Source organism: Oryx dammah, unplaced genomic scaffold, assembly GCF_014754425.2.
Source record: "Oryx dammah isolate SB20612 unplaced genomic scaffold, SCBI_Odam_1.1 HiC_scaffold_12, whole genome shotgun sequence".
Classification (NCBI taxonomy): Eukaryota; Metazoa; Chordata; class Mammalia; order Artiodactyla; family Bovidae; genus Oryx; species Oryx dammah.
The window spans coordinates 68,705,168-68,729,157 of record NW_024070196.1 but is presented as its reverse complement, the minus strand read 5'-3'; the positions used below and the strand labels follow the sequence as shown (position 1 = coordinate 68,729,157).

The 23,990-nt window shown below is 50.0% G+C and overlaps 3 protein-coding genes across 5 annotated transcripts in view; 1 reads left to right on the top strand and 2 right to left on the bottom strand.

The window, feature by feature from the left end:
• The window catches only part of OSBP2 (oxysterol binding protein 2), a 120,394-nt gene extending 118,814 nt beyond the window's left edge, over positions 1 to 1,580 (bottom strand). The window contains exon 1 of the mRNA XM_040251114.1: positions 925 to 1,580. Within this exon, the coding sequence (XP_040107048.1) occupies positions 925 to 1,580 (656 nt within the window). The remainder of the gene's footprint in view (positions 1 to 924) is intronic.
• A 10,115-nt stretch (positions 1,581 to 11,695) lies between these two features.
• CUNH5orf52 (chromosome unknown C5orf52 homolog) lies at positions 11,696 to 16,476 on the bottom strand. Its single transcript, XM_040251133.1, has 2 exons — positions 13,586 to 16,476; positions 11,696 to 12,015 (listed from the first exon to the last, which is right to left on the bottom strand). Exon 1 carries the CDS (start codon positions 16,409 to 16,411, stop codon positions 15,782 to 15,784), a length of 630 nt encoding a protein of 209 aa, XP_040107067.1. The 5' UTR covers positions 16,412 to 16,476; the 3' UTR covers positions 11,696 to 12,015; positions 13,586 to 15,781.
• Positions 16,414 to 22,492, top strand: DUSP18 (dual specificity phosphatase 18). Of its 3 annotated transcripts, XM_040251134.1 has the most exons (3): positions 16,429 to 16,744; positions 19,507 to 20,119; positions 20,557 to 22,492. In XM_040251134.1, the coding sequence occupies exons 2-3, from the start codon at positions 19,577 to 19,579 to the stop codon at positions 20,614 to 20,616; spliced, it is 603 nt and encodes a 200-aa protein (XP_040107068.1). In that variant the 5' UTR covers positions 16,429 to 16,744; positions 19,507 to 19,576; the 3' UTR covers positions 20,617 to 22,492. The 3 variants fall into 3 exon arrangements, with proteins under 3 accessions (XP_040107069.1, XP_040107068.1, XP_040107070.1); XM_040251135.1 differs by having other exon boundaries at positions 16,414 to 16,744; positions 19,507 to 22,492; XM_040251136.1 differs by lacking the exons at positions 16,429 to 16,744; positions 20,557 to 22,492 and having other exon boundaries at positions 19,511 to 19,741; positions 19,852 to 20,119.
• Positions 22,493 to 23,990: the final 1,498 nt, after the last annotated feature.

Sequence of the window (23,990 nt, the reverse complement as noted above, 5' to 3'; positions counted from 1 at the left end):
CGTGCCTCTCAGACTGTGGTCCTGAGCAACATCACCCAGGAACTTGTTAGAGAAGCTGACTCTTGGGGCCCCTCCTGGACGCCCTGCAGCAGAACCTCAGCAGGATGGCGGAGCAATGTTTCAATAAGCCCTTCAGAGAATCCCAACGCTTGCTCAGGTTTGAGAATCTATTACAGTAGAGAGTGATTCAAGATCTCAAAGTTTAAACCACCCGTCCCCAGGAAACATACCAAGGCAGCCTTCAGGATCTTTCCCCCTTTCAATCCGTTTCAGTGGAATAGTGTTAGCTATCTCACCACTTAGACTTCAATTTTGAACCCCATGCTGCTTCAAGAATAAGAAAGGCTACAGTGGGACACTTCCTGATTCTCTATTGAATGTCAAGATGGGCTCCTGAAGTGTCTGAGGAGGCTGAGTCTGCTGTGCCCCCAGGCCAAGGCCGGCAAACAGCAGACACTCGGGAAAGTGGGAAGCAGTCTGACTCACTGAGGAGGGAGCAGGAGCCTTTCCCACATGTGGGTCCTAAGGGGTGAACAAGGTTACTGCCCCCTCAGCCCCTAATACAGTAATTTTAGCTCCTCAACTAGAAAGCTCTTGTTTCAAGGATGTTGGGGGTTCCGACTCTGGATAGCTGCCCCAGGTCCCACAACCACCAGGGCCAGAGGGGTCCCCAGGCCCCAGATCACTCCCTCACTCCAACCTCCCTGCTCACTCCCCAGACCCAAGCTTGCCAGAGGTCCTGTCCACAGGGGACTCCCCTGCCAGAGTTGAAGGTTGGCCAGAGGTATTATTTCTCCTGCTAGAGTGTCTGTTCCCAAACATCCTGGGCCAGTGGTCACACCCTCCAACCCTGGATGCCCTCCATCACCATGACGGCAGCATCACCACCCTTCACACTCAGCCCCCACCCTGACACCTCCATACCTGTAGTAAGACAGGAGGCCATTGCTGAGCACGAACCAGCGGCGCTGGTAGCCCTTCAGGTAGTTGGTCCACTTGAGAAGCCAGCCCTTGAAGTTGTCCAGAGGAAGTGAGACCATGGGGACACCGCACGGCGAGCTGCTCCCGGGCACTGCCATCCCAAGGTGTGTCTTCAGCTGCCCCAGGCGCGGGTCCTTTGACGCCGGCAATAACCTTGACTCAGGTTTGATCAGGGGCACGCTCCCCACTGCTGGCCCCAGCGCCGGCACCTGCTCAAAGGGGGCTTTGGCGGGGGGCCCAGGCCCCGGGTTTGAGCCCCACTCTTCCCGGGGCCCCGACCCGGTCCCCAGCGCCGGCAGCAGTTCCAGTTCCTGTCTGAACCCTGGCCTGGGCTCAGACATCTTCTTGGGCTCAGGCTCCGATCTTGGCGCCCGCTCAGAAACTGGCTCCGACACCTGTTCTGACACCAGCTCCCGCTGAGGCTGGGGCACCGGCTGAAGCTGAGGCTTGGGCTCCGGTGCGGAGCCGGGCGTGGGAGCGTTCATGCTCGGCGCCGCCGTGTGGCAGGACAGGCAGGGGACAACCGTGAAGAGCGACGACAGCCCGCGGGAGCGGCCGCCGCAGCTGCCGCCTCGGCACAGAGCGGCCGCTTTCCCCATGGAGCCCGCCGACCCGAGCGCGGCCGAGCCGGGGGGAGGGGGACGCGGGAGGCGGAGGCCTGGGGCGGGGCCGGGGGCGCCGTCACGAGCGCGCGGCGGGGGCGCGCGCGGGGCCCTCCGCGGCCCGTGCGCCCCGCGCCGCCCGCACCGGCGCTCCGTGGTCTTCGCGGCGCGCAGCCGGCTGGACTTGAACCCCCGTCCTTTCCTTGAGTCGCCAGCTCCCGGCTCCCCGACTGGCCCTCGGAAGGCGCTCAGGAAACACTTGTGGGGCGAGAGCTCGGCGAATGGGCGACACAGAAGGGCCGGCGCGCTTCGGGTCACCAACCCTGCCTGCGCCCCAACCCGTGCCAGGCGCTAGGGGAACAATGATGAATGCGGAGCCCGCCGGCTCCCATCGCAGCTCTGTCCGCGGCCCCGCTCCGGCTCTCCCCGCCTCCGACCCGGGGTGGGGTCGGGGACGGGGCGGGGGTTCGCTCCACAAAACCCAGATAATGCGCCCACAGCACAGGGGCCCAGCCGGATGACGCTAAAAGCTGAGGAGGACGCCCACCGCGCACCGCCCCCGCCCCCTGTGGCAGCTGTTACCTGTCGGGGTCCCTCTCCCTGCGACCAGGCTCAGGGCCAGAGCCACCGCGCCCCCACCTACCGGGCCAGCTAGCCTCTGCTTCATCCAGGGCGCTTCGCTGCAAGTGGCAACAAAGTTCTCTAAAGGAACAGAGAGAGTTTAGTGCCAAGGGTGTAGTACAAGGACCACCTCCAAAAGAGAAGTTCCGGACTCGGAGCTCCTGGACACCCCTGGGGAATTTTGGCTGGCCCCTGTGAAGCTTAGCCTGTGGAGTTTAACGTGTCTGTGCATTTTTTAGAGAGGTCCCTAGTTTTCATGGGCTTCCCAAAGGAGTCTGTGATCCCGGAAAGGTTAAGCACAACTGATTTTAAAGTATCTATCCCAAAGGGAAGGTCATGGTTGCCACAAACAATAGAAAATAACAGCTTGAAAGGTTGGGTACTGGGCTTCCATATTCCTCCAGACCAGACTTCGGTGCAGGCTCCCCTCTGCTGGTCCTTACGCACCCCTCACTCACTGTCCATTTCTGATCTTGTGACAAAACCACCTGTGCAGGGACCAGCTCCCTACTCAAAGTGATGGTGGAAGCTGAGCAGACTGGAAGGTCCTAGAAACAGAGGATGCAGATATGCACCCAAGCAGAAGTCCTACCATCTGGTGACTCTGAGACCCCTTCCTGGGGCACCTGCCCCTGAATGATTGATGGCCTTGCCTGAAGGTTTTTGTGAGTTCTAGGGTGCAGAAACCTATGCATCTTGGTATATCCCACAAATACTAAGATGGGCCTCAAACTTCAATGTGCTGAGTCGAAGAAAAGTGGTTGCCTCTTGGGGACAGCAGGTAGAGGGGAAGTGTGCAAGCAGGAAAGGCAGTGAGGGGCTGTCTCTGCATTTATCCCATTTTGAACCTCTTGAATATTTTAACCAAGTGTCTGTTTCACCTATTCAAAAATAATGTTTCAAATCTCTCCAGGGAAGCTTACTATAAATTCAGTTTTCCATCCCCATCTCCCTGGGACTCTGAGTCAGTAGGTCTGAGGTGGAATTCAGGAGCATGAATCTTAGTTTTTAGTAGTTTATTTTTGACCTCACCATGGGGCATGCAGGATCTTAGGACCCCAACCAGGGATTGAACCCATGCCCCTGGCAGTGGAAGTGGGAGTCTTAACCAGTGGACCACCAGGGAAGTGCCTGGGAGCACGCATTTTTATGAGTTCCCCAGGGGTTTCTGAGTGGGTGAATCTTGGACCACATTTGTTTTAAAGGTTTTTTTTTTTTTTTTTTTTAATGTGGCCCATTTTTAAAGTCTTTATTGAATTTGTTACAATATTGCTTCTGGTTCATGTTTTGTTTTGTTTTGTTTTTTTGACCACCAGGCATGTGGGCTCTTAGCTGACCAAATCCACACCTCCTGCATTGGAAGGTGAAGTCTTAACCACTGGACCACCAGGGAGGTTCCCATCATGGACCACATCTTGATGGGCAGTGATGTGGAGGGAAAATCTTGGGCTTTGGGAGTCAGAGCCACTAAAGAAATCCCAGCCCAATGACTCTCATAGCTGTGGGACCTTCAGCCACTCCACTGAGCTTCCTCTTACTCATCGGTGAAATGAAAATGAGGAAAATAACCCCTACCTCACAGCTTGACAGTAATAGAATCATGTATGTAAAGCTCATTTAACATAGTAAGTGCTCAGTAAATATTCTCTATTTAACTAAAGAGGGTTCTGTGAAATGTTCAGTGAAATGAATAAAACAGGCCAGTGAAGTTTGATGAACATCATGCTTTTTGTGCCACTAAATTTAAGCATCTTGGGGTGGAGTGTGCAAGCTCCATGTCCCCACAGCTTCCACTGCTGCCTATGGTCCTAAAGCCATGGGCACTGACCTCCCTGGCCCCTAAAGATATGTGAGTTTGTGATCACCCCAAGGGATTAGAACATGAGTTCCTTTAAAATATTTAACTAATTTCTTCAACTTTGATATCGTAATGCTTGCACTGTACAGAACTGAAGTAAACACATTATACTGTGAAAGAACTCCCCTCTTCCTCCTCTCTGGGGCTACAATATTGATAGTTTCTTTTTTAAAAATATATATGTTTAGTCATTTGCACTTTTATTGGTTTGGCTACATCCTTCATCTAGTTTTTGATTGAGGTGTTTCTCTTTTTCTATTTTTGGCTGTGCCACATGGCATCTGGGATCTTTAGTTCCCAGATCAGGGATCGAATTCAAAACCCCTGCAGTGGAAGTGTGGAGTCTTAACCCCTGAACTTCAGGAAGTTCCAAGTGTTGATAGTTTCTACTTATCTCTCCAGAACAGAACAGGTTTTTAAGATGAAATGTAGTTTTTGCAAATTACATGTACATTTTAAATGTAAGTTCCAACTTGTGGTAGGTTTCATTATAATCTTAAAGGGGCCCATGACCCCTTCACAGAGAAGCACTGACACGGAGACTTCTAGCTCAGGGTATTTAATAAGAACCTGTGTCTGCCTCCCATCTTTACTGAGACCCGAAGAGACCCCACTGAAACAAAAGTGGGACAGCTTGCCAAAGTACTAAGTGTTTACCAACAAACAGAACTAGAAACAAGTTATTTAACAAACGTTCATTGAATTCATATCATACGTGAAGTCTTCTTCTAGGCGCTGAGGATGGAGCATTGAAAGAAACTTGACAGGGACTTCCCTGGTAGTCTAGTGGTTAAGACTCTCACCTTCCAATGCAGGGGCATAGGTTCGATCCCTGGTCAGGGAACCAAGATCCTACATGCCATGTGGGAGGGCCAAAAAAACAAAAATAAATAAAATAAGAGTAATAAAATACTTTAAAAATTTAAAAGAACTCTGACAAAAATCCCTGTCATTCTGGAGCTTATGTTCTAATAAAAGGAGACAGAAATATGCCAATTAAATCATTTAGAAGGTAACAGATGCCATGTGGCAAAAGAGACTTAGGAAGGTCATGTTACAATCTTAAAGATGGATCACTAAGGAAATTCCTTGGAGGGTCCAGGAGTTATGACTCAGCGTTTCCACTGCAGGGGGCCAGGAGTTCGATTCCTGGTCAGGGAACGAAGATCTCACGTTGCATGGCCAGAAAGAAAGAAAGACCACTGATAAATGAGAGATTTCAACAAATGCTCAGAATATGGAAAGAGGATTCGTGCTCTTATGAGGACAACAGGTGGAAGCAGCAGCTGAGAACAGTCTCTCAGCCAGCTAAGTGGGAGGTGGGAACCAACTGACTTGAGAGAACCCAGGGAGGCTTCGGGCTCAGAGTCAACAGGTTGTGGCGGAGGGCAGGAGCAAGAACAGGGAAGTGAAATGGGGGGTTTTATTCCCAACTCAGTGGATATGAGTTTGAGCAAACTCCGGGAGACAGTGAAGAACGGGGAAGCCTGGCATGCTATACAGTCCATGGGGTCACAAAGAGACACAACTGAGTGACTGAACAACAAATTCCTCAAACTAGCCTGTGAGCTCACAAGCATTTTGTGTTGATATTGTTTGTATGCCGTACACATATTTTCCAGTATCCTTTTGTATCTGCTCAGTTTATAATAAACATAGACTCATATACCACTTTGAGCAGGGGTTGGGGAATAATTGCTCTAACCCACTGTCCCACCCCTCTCGACACCAAAGGTTGCAAAGTGAGGGCAATACTTCCCCCAGGCAGAAAACAGTACGTCTCTTCTCTAAAGAGACTGAATGAAACATCTGAGGCCAGCAAGGGCTGGTGGAGTGGATGTCGGCGTCACAGAACAGAGCCCTGCTGACTCTGTTATTTCTGATTCTGCCCCACGCAAAGCTTCCAGTCAGATATTCTCATTCGGCAAAGGGACCAGAGGTAAGCCAAACCTAACTGCATAATGGCAGAGGAAACATACACTGGCTGGATTATACGGGGCACTTGCTAAGGGACATAAAGCTGGGAAAGCAGCTGACTTGGATTTGAACTGAGGCCTTCCGGAAGGCCTGTGCTCTTAGCTGCATGCTGTCCCACCTCCCTCTTAACTTGTACATCTCTTTTCCTGGGTAAATGGGACACAAACTAGCATATATACCTTTGTGTCTGTGGCCACAAGCTGACCTGGATTTTTCTGGCTCTGCTCAGGGCAGGAGTTGCTCAGCAGATATTTATGGAGCATCATGTGTGCAAAGCTCTGTGCCACATTTCGGGCTTGAGAACGGAAATGAAGAGATCAGCCACCTGCACCACCCCCCTCGGCACAGTTGCAGGCGAGAGCCGAAGCCCAGATAAAGGTTACTGGGGACACAGGGGGACCCAGCCAAGGCCTGCTCCAGGCTTGGCCCCTCAGCCCTCAGAGCCCTGCAGAGTCAGCAGCTGGGCCAGGCTCTGCATTGTAATACCCAAGTGATACTTCCCGCTTCCACAGTGGGCTGGGCTGCGATGCGTCCATCGTCTTGTTTGTGCTGGGGTCCCCAGGAATGAAATGACCCAGACCCTGGCTCACAGTGCCTTTGAGCAGATCCCAGCTGAGTGCACAAGCATCTGCTGACCCCTTGTGGTCACCATGGGATCTGCACTGGCCTGGCAGCAGGGGCCTTGGTTGGACCTCTGGGACCTTCTGCCCTGGTGACCTCACCTCTCACGTCACTTTCCTACCACTTATCTCGTGGGGTCCTCCCTACAATCCCAGCGGGTGAGGGAGCCAGAATTCACATTCCCACTTTACAGACGAGTGGCAGCCCCCAGGATCTAGTCCCAGATCCACCAGTAATTCCTTATCCGACCTTGGCAAGTCAGTTCCCCACTCGGCCTCAGCTACCTGTTGATGAAATAAGGGAAGCGGCCTGTTCCAGGCAGCGCTCAGGTTTTCCCAGTTCCCCAGACTCTCAGCACAGAGAAGTGACTTGCTCGAGGTCAGAGTGAATCAGGGCAGAGGCGCTCCCAGCGGGCAGGTCACCCCAATTCCCCACAGCGGTGGGGAGCAGTGAGGGTGTCACGGCAAACAGGAGAATCAGCTTCTCCACATTCGTGTTCTGTGGGCTGAAGCGCCACATGGACAGATGGATAAGTGCATGCTGGGTGGACAGATGGGAGGATAGGCGGATGGGACGGACATGTAAGAGCTGTGGGATCACTCTTAGCTGCGACTGCCTCCCCTGCTCCCCAGCTAGCTGCCCCTACGGTCATCTGCTGAGGCCCCTGGCAGGCTGCCCCACACCCACTTGCTGGGATCTGATGCCGCTGCCCTTGCCTGACACCCTGGAGCTGGGACCTGCCACGACGTTCCAGCATCCTCACCCAAGACTTGCTCCTTGCCATGTCAGTGACCACATGGTCAATGACAGTAGCCTAGGAGGAAAGTCAAGGGCCAGGGCTATGTATGGGCATCCATCACAGAGCAAGTTCCTGCACCGACAATGGCTGAAATTGAGGGTGGTGCTGGAAATGAAGCTGAGCATCACCGGGGCAGCCAGATGGCAAGGAAAGAGCACGCCTTATGCATCTCACAGGCTGGTTCAAACTAAGCGACTCTGAGCAAGTTTCTTAGCTTCTCTGTGCCTTAGTTTTCTCATCTTAAAAGTGGACATGGGTCTTCCCAGGTGGTCCAGTGGTTAAGAATCCACTTTGCAATGTAAGGGGCACCAGTTTGATCCCTCGCCTGGGAGGATCCTACATGTCTCGGGACAGCTAAAACCCACATGCCCACAGCTACTGAAGCCTGTGTGCCCAGACATGCTTCACAGCAGGAGAAGCCACCACAATGAGAAGCCCGTGCCCCGTGACTAGAGAGTAGCCCCCACTCTCTGTAACTAGAGAAAGCCCATGCCCAGCAATGAAGACCCAGAGCAGCCAAGAATAATTTTTTTAAAAAGTGGGCGTGATATCTGAAGAGTACTCTTGTGAATACTGAGTGAGGCAGGATATAAGATGTCTTGCGTGTAACAGGTGCTTGGTAAAGAGAAGTTCCCTCCTTTCATCCCAGATCATGGAGAAAATCTAAAGGAACCCACTGTGCACTCAGCAAGATTTTTGAACTGGGAAGGTTCTTCCAAGTGCCCTAAAGGAGTGACGTGTATCTGGTGAAAAGGGAGGAGGGAAGGCAATGCCATCAGCAATTACGGAGTACACCCAAAACACTCTATCCCACTAAAAGAGTATCATTCATCTGTCCCCTGCCATCAGCATGGTTCTTCAGACACGAAGGATGTTCCACAAAGGGTTCCTGAGGACCAAGCTGAAGACGTCTTTTCACAGCTGACGGGAATGGTCAGGATCCCTGTGTCCTGTTCTCCCACTTCCTGGGTGGGCACGCGCCTCAGCCACGCCTCCGTAACTCTCCCCAGTCCGTCCAGCCCAAAATGGGCAACAAGTTCCCCTTAGCCACATGGTAGAAGGGAGACCTAGGGCTCCTTCCAGTTCTCTGGAAAACAGCCGGTCTCGGGCAACTGACGTCACAGCTGAGGTTCCACATCATCTGTGAACTCGCGCTCCCGAGGGGCCCCACCTCCATATCTGACTATAGTGATGAAGATTGGGGGCTTATCACAGGCTGTTTAGGAGATGGCCTTCACATTAGACAGGCTGAAGGTAGACTTTGTCACTTACTAGCTGCCCAACCTAGGGCAGGATTCTGGCTCTCTGAGCCTCAACATCTCATGTATAAAGTGGGCTAATAAAATTACCTACTTTGTTGTTGGGAAGATTCAATGACTCGTGTTTGAAAACAACTGAGCCCTGTGCCTGAAATATGAATGCTCAATAAATGCGAATATGTCAGTGATTTTAGTTATTGGAATGGGATGCCAAGGGAGACTTCATTTAAACTAGGAGTTCCACTTGTGTGTGTGTGTCCACTGGACTAAAGAATCCCTAAGGCCCTCCTTAGCTTCAGGATTCTATTTCTCGAATATCTTCCTATCCAATACTCCTTCATTTCTCTCATTGATTTTCCTTCCCTTTTCTTTTTTCCTCTCTCCACAATTGGGCCGCCTCATGCCCACAGGTTCAGCTGCTTTTCTGGGTGACCCCACCTACCCTCTGCACCCACCAGGCTTGGGGATGCCATCTTGTTCTTGCTTTAAGTCAGGAGTCACAAATGACTTTTTTTTTTTAATTAAGAAAAAAAAAAAAAAAAACCAGCTCCACCCTCACACCCACCAGGAGCATCTGCACTGCTGCTCCCATCTCTCCCTCACTGCTGCTAACGACAATACGGTGGCTTTCTCTACTACTCAACTAGTTTATGTAATTAATGCATGCTTGCTTGCTTATAAATGCCTAATTTAAAAAGAAAAAAGAGCTTGGCGTATTTCTGTTAAAAAAAATTAGGGGCCTCTGCAGAATTTCATTACTTCTTGTTCCTTACTTAAATGCAAAATCCTCTGGTTTTTAATGCAAATATGGGAAGACTAAGTCCACCTGTGAGTTAGTGGTTTATAGTGACTTACTAGGTAGACATCCCAAATCTCCCACCCATCTCACTCCCAGGGTTCCCCCAGTCTGCTGGGCCACAGCATAGGACTGCAAAGACCCTCTACCAAGGCCAGCCATCCAGAGGAGAGGAGAAGGGTGGGTGTGGCTGAAGGCTAGACAGGGGTGAGGCTTAGAGAGGCTGCATTAGGGGAAGATTTAGCAGGGGCAGAGTTCTCTGGAGAAAAGTGGAGCTTGGGTGGCTTGATGGGTCCTCTGAAGACACCAGGATCCCGGAAGCCTTTCTTTCCCCTTTCTAGGTACAGTGCCAGGACTGTACCTAGGACTGTTGTTGAAATGAAACGAATACTCAAAATATAAGAAACACATCAAAATGCTAGCAGTGGTTGGTTTAATGGAAGAGTTTTTGTTTTTGGCAAATGTGGCCATATTGCTTGTATAATAAAACTTAAACTCAATTATTCCAATCAGTTGTGCTTAGCCAAGAAAACAGACAAAAACCTAGAAAAGGTTTTGGCTCCCACTGAAAAGTAGCGTATTATCAAAGGAAGAGCATTAAAAGGGAAAACAGAAGCTTCGTGGACATCTGGCTCTCCATCCTTGGATGAGGACTGTCCTTACCTAGCAGCTGTGGTAATGCAGAACGACCACTCCTCAGCAGTCAGGAAACCTGCTTCTAGTTCTCTGCCACTATAACTTGCTGTGTGACCTTGGGCAAGTCAAGCCACCTCTCTGGGCCTGTTTCCTCATCTGTAAAGTGAGGAGACCTGGTTAACTTTAAAAAATATGTACCGTGCCCTTACTCTGGGCACTGTGCTGAAGCTGTAATTAAACAAAGGAATAATCACTTAGAAAACACTGACTGCTCAGTATTACTGGGCATTGTGGTTACAGAGATGAACAAGTGAGTAACCCGGTCGACATATTCACAACATGGTCAGGAAGACAGAGCAAAGAGATGGCCAACCGCATGCTCAGTGCAGAGACATCAGCACACAAAGGGGAGGCCTCTTCTGGTGGGGTGGAGTGGCACAGGAGAGGCCTGAACTGAATCTTGGGGATCCCTGGCTCCTACTCTCAAAGGCTGTATGCTGCTACTGCTAAGTCACTTCAGTCGTGTCCGACTCTGTGCAACCCCATAGACCGTAGCCCACCAGGCTCCCCCGTCCCTGGGATTCTCCAGGCAAGAACACTGGAGTGGGTTGCCATTTCCTTCTCCAATGCAGGAAAGTGAAAAGTGAAAGTGAAGTCGCTCAGTCATGTCTGACTCTTAGCGACCCCATGGACTTCAGACTACCAGGCTCCTCCGTCCGTGGGATTTTCCAGGCAAGAGTACTGGAGTGGGGTGCCATTGCCTTCTCCTCAAAGGCTGTATAGCCTGATCTAAGGCTGGGACAAACATCCAAACATCTACCACGAAAGGCAGAGTGAAGCCACCACAGGTAAGCCAAGTTCAGAGAGAGGGGAACCCATGCGGCTTGGCCTGGGTTGTGGAGGGGCAGGCAGGAGGCAGAAGATCGGGGAAGCTTGTGGGGGGTTGGTGGGGAAACGGCATTGAGATAAGCCCTGGAGGGTGAAGAGAGCTTCCTCAGAGCCCTGAAGATCATTCTAGATGAGGAGCCTGCAGGTGCAGCTGGGGCAGCGGGCAGGCCAGGGCAGCAGGACTGGCAAGGCTGGAAGCTAAATGAAGGCACTGTGGGGAGAGCCCATGGGATGACGGGCCCTGGGCCAAGTGCTCCACAGCCTCAGGCCAGTTCTTGGAGGTGGTTCCCGCACTGCTGCCTCGTTTTTTCATGTAAGGAAACAGAGGCTCAGAGAGGTTACAAAGTCTCACAGCTGACAGACGGCAGAAACGGCCCTTAACCCAGGTCTGCCTGATGCCCCACCTGGACTCACCATCGGAATGCCAGGCAGTGGCATTACCAAGCCATTCCCATACAAGGTACCACTGTCCCAGCACACCTGGCCTGGCATTGCACCAGACACATGGGTACCAGAGGTCAATTTCTGCCTTAACCTTGGAAGCCGGCTCGATTCAGTCCTTTCCACTTGGGCAGCTACAGGACTATCAGGACTGCCTTCACCAGAAAAGGGGGGATGGGACTGGGCAAGAAATAGCAGCATTGCCGAGCAGCTTTGTGCTCCACTGTCCACGGGTCTCATTTATTGCTGTTCCACAATGGTGTAGACTGGCTCACTTCCAGCTTGTCTCCGGTCAGCCTAGCATCATCATGGCCCCAGGATGGACCACTCTGCCTTGACTAGGGTGGCTGATCTTTCCTGTTAGGCTGAGCTTTTAATGGGACCTTGTTCCCTCGGATGGTATCCAGGTACTGCCAGATGTTTGTGGATTCCCGTCGCCAGCGCCCCAACTTTCTGAGCTGGTCTGTCATGAATTTCTTTTTCAGGTGGTCATACAAGTGGCTCATCTTTTTCTTGGTCTTGTCTGCAGCTCTTATCTTACAAAAAGCAGAGGTGAGATTACTTCACAGTAAGAGAGGCATCTGTGCTGCTGCTACGAGGTGGAAAAGGAGCCAGATGAACTCAGTATTCCATCAGTAACTTGGCTCACAGGGAGCTCCATTTCCCTGTTTGTAGTGAGGGCATCGAGCTAGCTCACTCCTGTGGTACCTTCTGACAGTCTGCAGCCTCAGAGCCTAACATCTCTGTTTGGAGAGTGGTCAGAAGGAGGGAGGGAAAAGGGTGCATCTTGTAACCCCCCCTTCCTTAACTCTTATCACTCAGTCCCTATCACTCACTTGGTGCCCCCTGCATATTGTCAGTGACACCCCGTCACACTGAACTGGACTTCTTTTTGGCCACACCACACAGCTTGTGGGATTCTAGCTCCGGGATATGAATTGAACCTGCGCCCTCAACAGTGAAAGCACAGAGACCTAACCACTGAACCACCAGGGAATTCCCTACTTATTTCTTCTATTAGGATATATCGCCAAAGTCCCCACAGGGCATAGCCATCCCAGTTGAGAACCACGGCCACACATGCAGGGATACCAGCCATTATCCATTGTTCTCATTGTTCAGAGGGTTCCCAACACACTAGATATTCACTGCCCTCCTGGAGGCCCTGGGAAATCAATGGCTGGTGCGAGCCATCTCCTCCCCTAACGGGAGAACTTTGTGGGGGAGAAACACTGCTCTAATTCCACTACACCGCGCCACTGGAAGTTTAGCAGAGAGAGAAACACTCACACCTCTACTCTTCTTTTGGTCTTGGTGACACTTAAGATCTGCCACCATCTCTTAAATTTTTCCCAGTTTTCAATGTCAGAATCTCATGGGTCCTTCCAGATTTGGTCCTGGAACATGGAGAGGGGCTCAAAAAAGTCAAGAAGGGTACAGCAGCTTAACTCTGGCCTGCCTGCTCTAGTGGAAGAAACGGGCACATTCTGAGTCCGTCGCATTCACTAGTCTTTTCCTCATGCCCAAAACACTGCCTGTCCCAAGTGAGCCCTGAAGATGCATTTAATGAATTAATCAGTCAGGGCCTGTGGGATGATGACACTGTGGCTTCCCTCTTCTTCTGAGGGTTTTTGGGTAAGCAGGTCAAACCTTTCTTGTCAATAAGCAAAAAGTAGAAAAATCTCAGTTCTTGTGGAAAAGTGGGAGATAATCCCTGAAGGAAAAAAAAAAAGACCAAATGGTGTCAATGCTAATTCAAGCTCTAGAAGCAAGACTTCTTTTTACAGGAGATTGTAGGAATCCACTCAGGGGCTCCCTAAATAGAAAGGTAATGTGTTTTGAGGGAAAAAAATGTCACAGGCACCAAGAGATGTGGAGTCTTCCTTGGCTCCTTCAAACAAGGAATAGCTATGACACTTTGGGTGAATCAGTAACCCGGAGTTCTCAACTGTCTCCTCTGTAAAACAGGCTTGTATTAGAGCACCTTGATGGCCTCCTACCACCTCTAAGATCTGAGAGCTCCCTTCAAGGTTTCCGGGAGTGACATAAATGAACATGGATCAAGCCACTAGCGCCCTCTAATGGAAAGGCTTGTGATGACTTTACCTCCATCTCATAGATTCGCTGTGCACTGAGGTTGTCCCGTATTATCACCCGAGATAAGTGGCTCTTGGGTAAAAATTTTTTCATTGCTGTTTCACTGGAATTCATTAAGCTGGAGAGGGAGGAGAAGATGGTACAGGCTTGATGGCTGGGGTCAGGAGTAGAACACAACCTGATCTGATGGGATCCTGGGGTAGTGGCTGAGCCTTCCTGAAGTTTCTTGGGAGAGGCACTGCCCTGTCGTAACTGTCAGAGGAGCAAGGGAGTAGGCTTAGGTTTCTTCCTGTGGAATATGTGTGCCTAAGGGGTGTTTCTTGGATGCTGAGAGGAAAATAAAATCCTGAGAAGGATGTAGAAAGGTCAGAGTAATCCACAAGAGAAGTGTCAACAGGGACTTGTAAGTGTCCAAAGGAGCAGTCATCTGAAGAAAATGCAGGATGAAATGGGACGTGAAGGTCTTAGAGGAAATAAGCAAAGTCAGAGGGATAAATTTGAGGGGGGTTGGTTGGTGGGGGGCACCGCACGAGCCTAGGTCTAAGGGACATCCGGGTGGGGATGGTCAAAGGAATCAGGAAAAAAGAGAATAAAATGCTTAGACACAGGTTATGTTGATTAATTGGGAAATTCTAAGGGTAAAGGATTTGGGGAAAGTCTAGACGGTAAAGAAAGTGTGAAGTGGACAAACACTTGAGGAGACTCTGGAGGGTGAGAAGCAGAAGTTGGGATGGGTTGGGGTGTGGTAGAATGAAGCCAGGTGCTCCAGGCCAAACTAGAGATAACAATTTGGTTAAAATGGTCAAAAATGGATAATACCAGACATTGAGTTTTCACTTTTGATAATTTGGTGACACCATGAAGTGGTTTTGCAACCATATATATATTTTTTGCCTACTTAAAAATAATTATTTGTAATATTTTCTTCCTAAAATTTGGAAACTATCTAAATATACAATAAGAAAGCAACTGAATAAATTGTGATTAGGCCATACAATAAAATACTAAGCAGCTATGGATAAAACAGACATCCACAGTGTAAGGGGGGGCAAGTTTACGATAAATTTTTTTGTGACCTATTCCCTCCCTACCACTAAAAAAAAAAAAAAAATGCTTAAGCATGTTGCAGTACATATTTATGAATAGATCTGAAACAATATACACCACAATGGTAACAGTGATTGTCTCTAGCCATTCATTATGCTTGTCTGATTTTTCTGTAAGTGTATATTATTCTGATAGGACAACTGTTAAAGGATAAAACACTTTGAAGGACTAAAAAACTGTTTATCCTAATTCATTTTCAGCCCGTTTGGAACAGTGATTGTCTCCAGATATTCATTTTGCTTGTCCATCTGATTTTTCTACAAGTGCATACTGTTTTGACAGGACAAAAAACAAAAAAAATAGGACAAATTTTAAAGGATAAAACATTTTGAAGGATTAAAAAATTTTCCCAATTCATGTTCAGCCAGTTTGAAACTGCTTTTCTGAATGCTTTTACATCTACAAACAAGTAGAAACAAACACCCTTTATCTCCCATTTACATTTTTTTTTCTAACAGAAAAGACATGAGAGCATAGAAGACTCCTTTAGAGATCAAGATGCTCACAATCAAAAGTCCTCCGAATTCTGCTGGGGGGTAAAAAAAAAAAAAAAAAAAAAGCGTAAAATACCTAAAGATATACTAAACAGTTCACCCACTCAGTGGTGCACCAAATTACCAATACTTCCCGGGAAGGGGGGAGGTGGGGAGGCCACGACAGGAAATACTCCCTTTCAGGTAATAATGATCATTTTGAACCATAATGCTGCCAGAGCAAGGCCTCTGTGGGAGCCTGGGCGGGGGTACTCTGAGGGAGTGTGAAATGGAGGAGGCGAGGGGAAGCTGAGGTCTGTGGGGACGGGGCCACGGCTGAGGGAACCAAGGGCTTTCCCTGGGTCACTGCAGAAAGCTGACTGAGGGAAGCGTCAGGTCTGAGGGAACCTGGGCCTCCCGGCTGGTAAGGAAGGAAGTTCGACTCGGCCCAGGGGGCGCTAGGAACCTTCTGGACAGACGACGTCAAGCCTGGGAGACTACAGGCCGGGCCCGGGCGTTCGGAGGATGCTGGGTCGAGGTGGGAATCTTCAGAGTCCGGGCTGAGGGCGTTCGGGCTCCGGAGAGGGTGAAGACCTGGACGGGGACATTCAGACTCTCCTGGGGTCTAAGAAAAGCCCCGGCTCTGAGGCGCCCAAGGTTCTGGAGAGCCAGGACCAAGATCCAGGCGGCTGCCCGAGGGAGCAGAAGTCTGAGAGTTCGGCTTCCCCGGGTCCGAGCTCTGACGAACGCTCTGGGTACCCGGGCCGCACCTGAAGAGAACGAGCGGCTGCGCGGTCCGCGGCCGCAGGAAGCAAATCTTCGGCTGGCTCCCTACGTGAGTGTCCCGGCGGTTACTGGGCCTACTGTGCCGGAAGAAGGCCGACGCCGGGTAGGTGCCAGGGCTGGTGGTCGCCTGAGGGGCGACCGCACCGCCAGTGGGCGGGTCTAGGTTCCAGGTGACCGACCGGAGCTGCTGGCCAGCCGCTGAGTTTTCGTCTTTCGCTTTGGCGAGAAACCGGGGAATGGCAGCCTCCTCGGGGTCCATGCTCTTCTGAGCGCGCGCAGCCGCGGAGTGAGCGCCTGCGCAGACGCGGTGCGCGGAGCACGGCGCGTTGCCCGGGAGACGCGCAGGGAAGGCGGGACCAGGAGGGGTGGGGTGGGGTGGGGCGGGCCGTGTGGGCGTTGCCCGGAAGCCTGCGGATGCGGCCGGATTGTCCCTTCGCGACTGCCGTGGCGCCGCCCGGCGCGTTGCCATGGAGACGGGTAGGGCGAGAACTAGTGGGCTGCGGCACGCAGAGCCCGGACCCTACTTCTCGACTAGGACTGCTGGGGTTCCCGCGTGATCGCAGGGCGGTGGCCGGTGAGTCCGGGCCCGGCAGCTCCAGGACGGGGAAAACGAGGCCGGGGTTTCTCCGGAGACCCGGCACGGCCCATCTCTTTCCGCAACAAAGGACCATTGCTATGGAAACCGGAGCCCCGGGCCGGCGGGGACAGTGGCTCCTGGGTCGTGACCGATCTTCTCTTACCTGGAGACGCTCGCCCAAGGTTGCTTCCTGAATGCACTTGCCCTCCCGCCCGCGAGAGCGAGGTAAGACCCCGAGGTCTTCATACAGCGGGCAAATAAGCCCATTCCAACGCCAACTCCCTCGGAAATATACCTGACTCACCCCTGGAAGTGGCGCCTTTCTCCCGTCAACCCTTGGACTATGTTCCACGTTTTATAACCCAGTATTAACGAAAGCCCCATGGTGTTTGCCCACTTTTCCCTCTAGAAAGATCGGCTGTTTTGAGCCTTGCTTTGTGACCCTAGACAGGTCCTTTTCCCCACTCTGCCTCACTTTCCCCGGGTATAAAACAGAGATACTAACTCCAGACACCGGCTTGCTGTGCTGTTTTGTAGGCTGTAAAATGGTGACACTGAGATGCCGACGAGTCGCTCTTTCTCCCGTTCTCTTCCCCTCAAGTTAAAAGTTCTTCAGATCTTTAGGTCATTTCTTCAGGCGATCTTTGCAACTCTGTAGCCCCAGCCTGAAGTAACTCCGTTTACTCTTCATTCTCATAATGCTCTAGGTTTTAACTTCCCTAACAACAGCAACGGTGGTTAATTATGTGCCAGGCCCTGTGTTAAACACTTTACATGGATTACCTCATTTAATCCTCACACGATTCTTTTTTTTTTGAAATGTCACATTTAATGTTTCACCACTGTACTTCAGATCTACATTGTACAAAGTGACCAGTAAGTATCCCACAGTAATTAACCAGCCTCTGAGATTGTACTTTCACACCAGTCTCTTGGGCTCTTTTGATACTAAACACGTTTTCATTCAATTGAATTGAGATGCTGCAGTTGGGTTCTCAGGAGCCTTGTGAAAAAAAAACAAGCATACCACACCATCTTTGTTTAGTAAGTCAGCATTTGTTTCTTGCACAACAAACATTTACTTCATTGAAGTTAAACTTCCAAACATAACTTATTAATAGTCTTCAGGTTCAGCTCAGATCACTCAAGATGCAACTTCTCTGGTAAATCCAGATAACTTAACAATAATTTTAGCAGTTAATTGTCCATAACACACACCAAGGTTTTTCCTAGAGCAGTTTTAGGTATTCCTTGTACAGGTGAAAAATGATCTTCAATTTTCTTCTCTTTTTAATCTAAAAGTTGGAAGGTAAAAGATTTTTTAGGGTAGGCACTGTTATCCCTATTGCTCAGCTCTGTTGCACACATAATTGCCTATTTCTGTCTGTCTTTCCCGTGAGACTTTTGAGTTCTGTGAGAGAGGGCACCATGGCTGTCTTGTATGTTTCAGTATCCCCAGCACCTACCACGGTGCCTGATAAGTGTTTCTTGATTAGCATGAAAATGACTTTCCTCTCCTCACTACCCTCAGCTTCCAGAGCAATGTCTTCTCACCACACTTTTTGTCCCTGTAATGAATGGCTGCTGCTGCTGCTAAGTCACTTCAGTCGTGTCCGACTCTGTGCGACCCCATAGACGGCAGCCCATGAGGCTCCCCCGTCCCTGGGATTTTCCAGGCAAGAACACTGGAGTGGGTTGCCATTTCCTTCTCCAATGCATAAAAGTAAAAAGTAAAAGTGAAGTCGCTCAGTCATGTCCGACTCTTAGCGACCCCATGGACTGCAGCCCACCAGGCTCCTCCGTCCATGGGATTTTCCAGGCAAGAGTGCTGGAGTGGGGTGCTATTGCCTTCTCTAGTAATGAACGGCAGTCTCCCCTAATTCCTATTGCCCACTGGGCACTAGTTTTGGGGGCCTTCTGTCCACTTCTCTCTGAGTTTTCAGGTAATGAGGATCCAGAACGTCCCTTAGCATTTGGGCTTCCAGCTGGTTGAGGGTGACAGTAAAGAATCTGCCTTCAATGCAGGAGATCCAGTTCGATCCCTGGGTAGGGAAGATCCCCTGGAGAAGGAAATGGCTACCCACTCCAGTACTCTTGCCTGAAAAACAGATGGAGGAGCCTGATGGGCTACCGTCCACAGGGTCTCAAAGACCGAGCGACTTTCACTTTCACTTCACAGAAGACTTTTAGAACAAACTAGTCCCATCTGCCCTGCCTACCTGGGGTGAGCCTATTGCACTGGACTCTGGGGGTACTGGCAGGTAGGATTTGTCTAGGTAGCCTTTGACCTTCCTCTCCAGCAGCCTAAGAACCACCCTCACCTCTAGCCAGCTCCTCCCCCTAATTCTAGAGAAACGTGGCCAGAGATCCCGTCTTTTCCAGAAAAAACTCTCGGGAGGCAGGGTCCTGGTTGTTGGAGTCATTTCTTCATTCAGCAAATATTTTTAAGCACCTGCTTGTGGGAACACGCAGCTTGGCACCGGCGATGTAGTAGGAACGAAGGCAGAAACAGTGATAAATCATGAGAACTCACAGACAGGGCATGGCAAAAGCACATCTTCAGGAAATGTTAGGAAGGAGGGCACCTGGGACCTGCCTGGAGCTGGTACTGGATCACGTGTAGGGGAGGGGTATAGTCCCAGAAAGTTTCCCTCAGGAAGTGGCCCTGGCCAAGATCCCAGTGCTCAGCAGTTCTCTGCTGAACGGGACAGACGGGGACTTGAGAGGCTTGTAAGGAAAGGGGGTTCTGGACTGAGAGCAGGAAGGGCCCTGGGCCAGAAAGGACCAATGTCCATGCGGAACAGAACATGACTCAGCCCAGCCGAGGCCCTTCAGGACATGAGAAAGGTTAAAAGCGGGGTGGAGACGTAGGCAGGGGACCAGGCCACAAGTGACCTTGACAGCCACGCGGAGCGGCCCCACTGAGTTGTATGAAGCAGGGGCCCCTGAACTGGGGCTCCTCATCTGTCTCCTCTCCCTCCTTGCAGTTTTCCACGGACACAGCCTAGCAGGAAGAGGCCGCCTTTATGTCTCACGGGCCGCTGACCCACTGGCCTGATGACCGCTTCCCCGTGTGCCTTCCCGGTTCCATTCCGGCAGCCCTCGGTCAGCGGCCTCTCACAGATCACCAGCAGCCTGTATATCAGCAGCGGGGTGGCTGCCAACAACAGGCTCATGCTGTCCAGCAACCGCATTAGCACGGTCATCAACGTCTCAGTGGAGGTGGTTAACGCCTTGTACGAGGACATCCACTACGTACAGGTGCCCGTGGCCGACACACCCACCTCTCGGCTCTGTGACTTCTTCGACCCCATCGCAGACCACATCCACAGCGTGGAGATGAAGCAGGGCCGCACGCTGCTGCACTGCGCTGCCGGCGTGAGCCGCTCGGCCGCCCTCTGCCTCGCCTATCTCATGAAGTACCACGCCATGTCCCTGCTGGACGCCCACACGTGGACCAAGTCCTGCCGGCCCATCATCCGGCCCAACAACGGCTTTTGGGAGCAGCTCATCCACTATGAGTTCCAGCTATTTGGCAGGAACACCGTGCGCATGGTCAGCTCTCCCGTGGGCATGATTCCTGACATCTACGAGAAGGAGGTCCGTCTGATGATTCCAGTCTGAGCCATGCAGCCAGCACGTGCCCCAGGGCCACTGATCTTCCACCAAGATCTGTGCTCAGACACCCTCCTTTTGTCAATACAGGAAAACCAGGTGACGCCTTTTATAAGGGCAAGGAAAAAGGAAGGGTGCTGTAAGCTGTTAATCTTATCATTCACATCTTTAAAGAGTCAGCTTACTACATGTAAGATGGTGAAGATAAGTTTTCTCCCCAGGGAGTGACAGGTCATGGCTGCTGACCAGAGGGGAGGGTGAACCAGGGGGTACCCAGGTCAAGTGGACCAGGGCCCAGTGCACATGGCAAGTCTGATGGGCTGACTAACCCAGGAATGAGTCTTTCACAATCCCACCTCATTCTTTCGAACCCAAAGCCAGCCTTAAGCATCATGGCACATCCCGTGCTTCTCACAGTTTAGGTGCCAACCTACTGGATGAGTAGTCTTCAAGCAGTGTTCCAGAAACTCTGGGAGCCCTGAGGCAACTCTGCTTTCACCTTTAGCCACCATTGCCCAACTCTGGTTTTCTGAATTGATTGGACTTACACATAAGATTGTTTTCAAAGGAAGTGTTCTGTTGTGTAAATTTTTTTTTTTAACTTTTTTTTTTTTTTTTGAGCACTGCTCTGCATGGCAAGCTCTTCTCCAGCTTTTGATGAAAGGTGACATTGGTCTCTATCTCAGGGCATGTGTGGAGAGCAGGCCTGACATCGGGCCTCTGCCCAGAAGGTTGGAGCTGTGAACTGACACGCAGCCTTGTCACCTCCTGCTCATGTGACTGGTGACCTCTTGGAGCCTGAGTTTCCTCATCCCAGTGATGACAGCCGTTTCATCCTAGGGTCGTTGTGAAGATCAGTGCTTCTTTAGCACGGTGCCCGAGTGCATGATAGGTGCTTGGTGTGACCAGCCGCTCTCCGCACGAATGATGCGCTGGCCCCGCTGGCCCGGGTCTGAGAGTCATCCTCCCAACAGCAGCTCCCCGCATCTGTGCACAGCCCCTTATTGCTCAGAAAGTGCTCTTTCTAAAAGTTGTCCTGCATGGGGAAAAAACGGTTTCAGTCTTCACGCACTCCTGCCTTGCAGGAGGCCTAGATCTCAGAGCCTTTTTAGGTTTCCCACCGTCTTTAACCCCTGTGTCACCTGGGGGTCCTAGAACAAGGAGCACACATCCAGCTTCTCCCGAAGGGCCTTGTTTAGATCACTGGCCATGAGCACCAGCCCTGGCCTAGCTGGCCGCCGGGGCCCACGGGGGCGTGTGCCAAAGGGGTGAATGAGCGAGCCCCACCTGAAGGTCCTGAAATCCAGGGTGGGTCCAAGGTGTGCAAGGATCTGGGCCAAGACTAGCTCTTCTAACCCAGAGGTTTTCAGACCAAAGGACAACTGTTCCATCTGGGTCCAGAGCCCGGTGGAGGCCAAACACGCCTTCTCTCCACACCCACCCCTCCCCTGCTTTCACAAAGAGCCTGCCCACTGGTGTCATTTTAGGGTCGGGGGAGACCGGTCTCATTTTCTTGATGAATAAACAGACCCACAAACGCCAGGGCTGGTATGGCGAGGCCCCCACAAAGCAGAAGAAACCCATCTGAAAGAAACCCAGGTGGGAAATTTCTTTGAAAGCATTTTTTTTTTAAGAGAAATTTATTTGGGTGTATTTTGTTTCAGGTTCTAAAATGGTTGAATTATCGTACCATAAAGGTAACTGTCTCCTATGTAAGGTTCTGTGTGTTTTAACACTGTCACTACCTCCACAGTCAGGGTGCAGAGCAGTCCTGGGACCTCAGAATTCCCTTATGCTGCCCCTTTGCCCCACCCCAGCCTCTGGCAAACCCGTCTGCGTTCTCCGTCCGTATAGATTTGCCTTTTCCAGAAGGTCACAGATGTAGATCACAACGGGTGTGGCCTCTGGAGCCTGGCTTCTCTCAGTGTGTGTGAGGCTCACGCGTGTTGCCTCTCATGGCCGTGTGCTATTCCTTGCCACGGTTCGTTTCACTTTCACAAACCACTGAAGGATATTTGGCTTGTTTCCAGTTTTTGGCAATTTTGAATAAAACTGCTACAAATACTTGTGTTTAGGTTTCTATATGAACAGAAAATTATCTAAGGTATGTACCTAGGAGTGAGATTGCTCAGTCGTATAGTTAAAGGTTTAACTTTTTAAAAAAAGAAAAAAAAAAAAAACCACCAAATTTCCAGAGTATCTTTTTGCTTTTTTGCCTTCCACTATGAGAGATCCGGTTTCTCTCCAGTATTTGGAACTGCCAGTATTTTTTTATTTTAGCCATTCTGATAGGTGTGTGGTGTTAACTCCTTGTGATTTTGGTTTGCACTTCCCATGTGGTTAATGATATTAAGCCTGTTTTTGTGTGTTTAATTCCCTTCCATGTTCCCTCTTTGGTGAAGTGTCTTTAAATTGAGTTGTTGTCTCACCAATGAATGTTGAGAAATTCTTTGTTTATTCTGGATTGTTGTTGCCGTTGTTCACTCACTAAGTCGAGTCTGACTCTTTGCGACCCCACGGACTGCAGCACACCAGGCTTCTCCTGAAGTTTGCTCAAATTCATGTCCAATGAGTTGGTGGTGCCATCCAGCCATCTCATCCTCTGTCACCCCCTTCTCCTCGTGCCCTCAATCTTTCCCAGAATCAGGGTCTTTTCCAAGAGAGTTGTCTCTCCACATCAGGTGGCCAAAGTATTGAAGCTTTAGCTTCAGCATCAGCCCTTCCAACGAATATTCAGCGTTGATTTCCTTTAGGATTGACTGGTTTGATCTTGCAGTCCAAGGTACTCTCATGAGTCTTCTGGATACAAGCCCTCTATCAGATATGGATCTGTGAGTATCCACCCCCCATCTAGCACTCTTCATGCTGCTCTTTAAAGTGGCTCCTGCAGAGCAGAAGTATTACATGTGGACGAAGGGCTACTTTCCAGATTTTCCTTTTATGGATTGTGGTTTTGGTGCCACATCTAAGAACTCTGCCTAACCTCCTATCACAAAGATTCTCTCTAGTGTTGGAGAGCTGACATTTTCTCCTTATTTCCGTGATCCTTTTGTATAAGGTGTGAGGTTTAGTTTGAGGTTTATATTTTTTCATATGGGTGTCTGATGGTGTCAGCTCTGTTTGTTGAAGGCTGTCCTTTCTCCTCCACTGAGCTGCCTTTACAGGGTCTGTTTTTATCCTCTTCATTCAGTCTGATATGGGTGTCTCTCTCTCTTTACCAATACCACATTATCTTGATGATTGTAACTTTTAGAGTGAGTCCTACAGTATTCCTACTCTTAGAGAAGTGTCCATTATTTTACCGTTCACTATGATGTTAGCTATAGGCGTTTTTGTAGTTGCCCTTTATTAGATTAAGGAAGACTTGGGAAATCTTCTCTTCTGTTTTCTGGAAAAGATATATGGATTGGTGTTTCTTTAAATGTTTGGTAGCCTTCTGCAGTGAAACTGTTTGGGCCTGTAGATTTTTTTTTTTTCAAAAGGATTAACTGAATTCAATTCCATTAATAGTTAAAGGATTAATCAAACTGTCTGTTTCATCTTTGGTGTGTTTTGGTAGTTTGTGATTTTCAAGGAATAGATCCATTTCATCTCATGGATCCAGCTTATGCACGTGGGGTTATTTATAGTATTCCCTTAATATCCTTAGTGTCTGCAGGATGACATCACATTTTCATTCTCCAAACTGATAATTTGCCTTCTCTGTTTCTTTGTTAGTCTATAGCTAGATGTTTATCAATTTAAAGAATCTTTTTAAAGAATAACCTACCTTGTGTCTTTAATTTTCTCTGTTGTTCTTCCCTTTTCTATTTGACTGATTTATGTTATTTGTTATTTTCATAGTTCTTACTTTGAG